General features: G+C 51.4%; 1 protein-coding gene across 1 annotated transcript in view; it reads right to left on the bottom strand.

Annotated features, from left to right (window-relative positions):
* Positions 1-1,440: 1,440 nt before the first annotated feature.
* htra1b (HtrA serine peptidase 1b) overlaps positions 1,441-5,000 on the bottom strand; it is a 36,390-nt gene continuing 32,830 nt past the window's right edge. Inside the window, exons 8-9 of the mRNA XM_062532580.1 lie at positions 4,933-5,000; positions 1,441-2,280 (exon numbers count right to left, since the gene is read on the bottom strand). The exon at positions 4,933-5,000 is cut by the window's right edge and continues 28 nt beyond it. Of these exons, the coding sequence (XP_062388564.1) occupies positions 2,112-2,280; positions 4,933-5,000 (237 nt within the window). The 3' untranslated portion in view covers positions 1,441-2,111. The remainder of the gene's footprint in view (positions 2,281-4,932) is intronic.

Genomic DNA, 5,000 nt, shown 5'->3' with positions numbered 1-5,000 from the left:
TGTATATGTGATGGTGTGTGTGTGTGTAAAGGTGGTGTGTATGAAATAGTGTGTGTATAGATATTAGTGTATATGGGATGGTGTGTGTATATGTAACGGGTGCTAGCTGGTTAGCTATGCTGTGGAACGTTAGTAAACCTCACTCCCCGACGCTTCAAAAGCGCTGCTGGCATGAAAGCTAGTAGCCTGGGCTTTTAGCTGGATTGTTAGCGCGCTCGACTCCCGATCCGAGGTGCTGCTGTCTCGCGGGTTCGAGTCCGGGCGTGTGCAGGGCTGGACTGCGGTGGTTCCACACAACGCAGGTTACATTATAGGGGAAGTAAGCATGCGTCTACATGCAGCACCTTTGTGCTCTACACTCTAAACATGCAGCACCCTTGTGTGGCCTCTACAGGGGACACGAGATGATCTGGGTGTTCCCTCTACACTCTCTACATGCAGCACCTTTGTGTGGCCTCTACAGGGGACACGAGATGATCTGGGTGTTCCCTCTACACTCTCTACATGCAGCACCTTTGTGTGGCCTCTACAGGGGACATGAGATGATCTGGGTGTGTTCCCTCTACACTCTCTACATGCAGCACCTTTATGTGGCCTCTACAGGGGACATGAGATGACCTGGGTGTGTTCCCTCTACACTCTAAAAGCATTCCTCAGTCTTGCGTAGGGACTGGTTAAGGCGTTAGGACATCGATACCAGAAACACACACACACACACACACACACACACACACACACACACACAGCGAGCTTGCGTAGTGAGTGGTTAAGGCGTTAGGACATGGATAGCGGAGCCGTCAACAGCGGGCCTGATCGATTGGCTGTGGTCTCGGCACGCTAGTGTGCTCATCTGTTCTCAGATTGATCTTCCCACATGTCTACAGTTCCACTAGCCCTGCGGGACCCGCTCACACTCACACTCACACACACACACACACACACACTCACACTCCTAATGTCTGCAGTTACACTGGTCCTGCGGGACCCGCTCACACTCACACTCGCATTCCTAACGCTTGAAACCAATGTGCTCGCCTCGCCATCGAATCAGCCGCCACAGCGCAGCGCGCTGAAGGTTTTACGGCCGCCTCCGGACCAGGCGGGGGCCACGACGTCTTGTTGGGTCGGACCACAGCGCTTCGCTTCGGGTCGGGTCAGGGCTGGGTGGGTGTGTTCCATTGTTCTCTCATTGTTTGAGTCTCGGCCACTTGGCCCCAAGTCTGGACCGCCACACACTGGGACTCATTACTGTCCTCATTACACACACCCACTCCTACATCAGGAAGTGACCTGTGCTGACACACTGGCACTGGTTGGTCATGACCTCATTTCCTGTGAGAGAAGGCCCCAGCGGGATTGTGGGAGTTCTTTTTCTTAATGGGATGGAGGCATAAAACGCGTTGAGTCATAGAGTCTGGAAGTCCACACGGCACACTCAGATTAAAAACAACATTTGAAATCTCTTTAATCCCTTTCTGAAATCGTCGTCAAAAAGTGAAAACAAAAACATAAACATCCAAAGAGTTCACGTAAGAAAAAAATTACATACAATCAGAATCAAGAAACCGAGAAACACATGTTTTCACACACATCTCAAACACGCATATGCACACACGCACACACACACATACACGCACGCGCACACACACACACACACACACACACACACACACACACACACACACACACACAATCGTGCACACACACACACACACACACACAAAAGCTAAAGCACAAAGTCTTTGCACCCACCATGCCTTGTCTCTATGTGTGACAGACAGACGGAGCGTATGGATGAGTGATGAAAGTAATAAAACAAATGTGAAATGTACGCAGTTCATAGAAAGTTCTGGATGGCAGCTGTGCAGAGTAACTAGCTGATGCAGAGGAGTTTGGCAGCAGAGCAACAGTGAACTACAGCAATACAAGGAGCAGCGGACGGGTGACTGGGCACGGTGGGGTGGAACCCAAGTTCTAAAATGTTCCACGTTCTAAGAGATGCACGTTCTAAGGAAGGTGCGTCTTCAGTCGAGAACCCTCTGTCAAGGTCCATGAGGGCGCTGAGCACTGAGAACCAGCTCATTGGTTGGCGTGTTGGAGGTGCTGTGGGGTCAAGGGTCAACCTCCTCTGGCTTGACGGTAACCATGACGTCCTCGTTGCCGCGGCGCACCACCATCTTCAGGGTGTCGTCCCGCCTGATGGACGCGCTGACGTCGTTGGCCGAGGACACGCGCTGACCGTTGATGGAGATGATGACGTCGCTCTCCTTCAGGCCACCGCTGTGGGACACACAAGACGCTACAGGTGAGTGTGTGGACAGACAGGTAAGACTCGTGTGTGTGTGTGTGTAGACACACAGGTACATCCCATGTGTGTGAACAGAACGGCAAGACTCAAGTGTGTGTAGACACACAGGTACATCCCATGTGTGTGAACAGACAGGCAAGACTCAGGTGTGTAGACAATACAGGTGACAATGGTGTGGGTGAACAGGGAGATGAGGCTCATCAGATGTGTGGACAGGTAGACAGGTAAGAGTGGACAGACAGGTGTGAGACCTGTGTGTGATAATGACCCTTACGACCCTTAGGGACTTAACATGTGTCAACTATATTACAAGGGACTAAATTGTCATCACATTTTCCCCGGAGCAACTTGGGGTTTGTGCCTTGCTCAAGGGCACAACGGTGGAAGCTGAGAACTGAACCGACGTAAACAAACTAGTGAAATAAGAAAGAAGAGTGGGTTAAGACCGGTTCCTTTAGGAGTGGGTTAAGACCCCACATGTTGGTTCTATTGACTGGGTTAAGACCCCACATGTTGGTTCTATTGAGTGGGTTAAGACCCCACATGTTGGTTCTATTGGGCTGGTCTCTTTAGGAGTGGATTAAGACCCCACATGTTGGTTCTGGTGGGCCGGTTCCGTTAGGAGTGGGTTAAGACCCCACCTTTGGTTCTAATTGGCCGATTCCGTTAGGAGTGGGTTAAGACCCCACATTTGCTTCTAATGGGCCGGTTCCGTTAGGACGTTCTCTCTCTAGTTGGTGCACATGTGACCGGTGCTGGACAGAGTGGCGAGGGCGTTTAGCGGTCGTGTTATAAACAGGCTATGGAGCGCAGTTCCCACGCAATAGTGTGTGATTATACACTCTGGGACACACCACCCACAATGTAGGCTGTACGCACACACACACACACACACACACACACACAGTGGTGGTTAGATAATTGCCTCTGGTGAGTGTACCATGTATGGGACCAATGTGTGAAAGTGGGAGCCACCAGTGAATATGACTTCCTCCATTTCCCATCCCACAACCAGCCTCTCTCTCTGTGTGTGTGTGTGTTTGTGTGTGTGTGTGTCTTTAGCAGAGAAGAGATATCTCCGTCTGTGGTGGGCACACTGTCGGCCGAACCCTCTGTGGGTTTACGAGTGGACTCTGACTCCCATCCTGGTGGTAGCCCAAACCTCCCTCTGTGTGTGTGTGTGTGTGTGTGTGTGTGTGTGTGTGTGTGTGTGTGTGTGTGTCTCCCCACACTGGTGACAGCCCAGACCACGCGCTGCTCTCTTCCTCCACAACAGCACAGACTGCTGTCTCCTCAGCGTTATGTAATTATGTGGCTGTGTGTGTATGCGTGTGTGTGTGAGTGAGTGTGTTTGTGTGTGTGTGTGAGAGTGAGTGTGATTGTGTGTGTGTGTTTGCGTGAGTGAGTGAGTGTGTGTGTGAGTGTGATTGTGTGTGTGTGTGTGTGTGTGCGTGAGTGTGTGCGTGAGTGTGTGTGTGTGTGTGTGTGTGTGTGTGTGTGTGTGCGAGTGTAATTATGTGGCCACGGAGTTTTGCTGTAAGCGGCACATTTTTTGGACGCCGCCAGAAAACACGGCCGGGACGAGCACTCAGCGCCACGACACGCTCCAGAGAAGCGCTGTGTTCCGGCGCCACCGCCACCACTGAGAGGACGAGGGGCAGGAGAAGGAGACGAGGGGCAAGAGAAGGAGACGAGGGGGCAAGAGAAGGAGACGAGGGGCAGGAGAAGGAGACGAGGGGCAGGAGAAGGAGACGAGGGGCAAGAGAAGGAGACGAGGGGGCAAGAGAAGGAGACGAGGGGGCAAGAGAAGGAGACGAGGGGCAGGAGAAGGAGACGAGGGGCAAGAGAAGGAGACGAGGGGCAGGAGAAGGAGACGAGGGGCAAGAGAAGGAGACGAGGGGGCAAGAGATTTAGTTAACTCTCAATTAGAGTGCTGTTACCAATACCAGCATCGTCATAGTTACCCTGACGAGCATCCTCATAGGCTTCATCTGGAAGGAGTGTTAGCCTGACAGAGAGTGTTTCTACCAACAGCAGCATCATGATATGCTTCAGGGAAAGTCACCCTGACAGAGAGCAGAGCAGTTTGCTGCTAGCACTCATTTGGAGAACGAGTAACATGCTGGAGAAGAGTGTGTGTGTGGATAACGAGGAACATGCTGGAGAAGAGTGTGTGTTCCAAATGAAGTGTGGTGGGTCTCTGATGGCCGCCACATGGCTAGCAGAAGTGAAAGGCCAGTCTAGAGTCCAGCACTTGATCATCTACCCGCTGGTCACGCCTGAGCCCATTGCCTCAGTACAAGAGCGAATCAGAGAGAGCCCATGTGTTTTGGATATGTGATGAAATCATATTTTGGTGTGGTGTATGTGCAGTAAATCTATCTCTCTCTCTCACACACATATACACACACATACACACACACACACACACACACATATGTATGAGTAATGAAAATCATAATATGCCGTGTCTAATGGTAGCGTGCTTTACACTACTTACACTACTTACACACTCACACACACACACACACACACACACACACACACACACACCTGCATATATGTGTGAGTGATGAACAGCAAAACATGGCGTGTCTAACGGTAGCGTGCGTTGCAGCACTTACACTTCTGCAGGTGTCTTGCCGATGACCTCGATGACGTAAGCCCCTGACGTGACATCAGGGAAGTCCAC

Source organism: Sardina pilchardus, chromosome 3, assembly GCF_963854185.1.
Source record: "Sardina pilchardus chromosome 3, fSarPil1.1, whole genome shotgun sequence".
Lineage (NCBI taxonomy): Eukaryota > Metazoa > Chordata > Actinopteri > Clupeiformes > Clupeidae > Sardina > Sardina pilchardus.
This window is presented reverse-complemented; position numbering and strand designations above follow the sequence as displayed.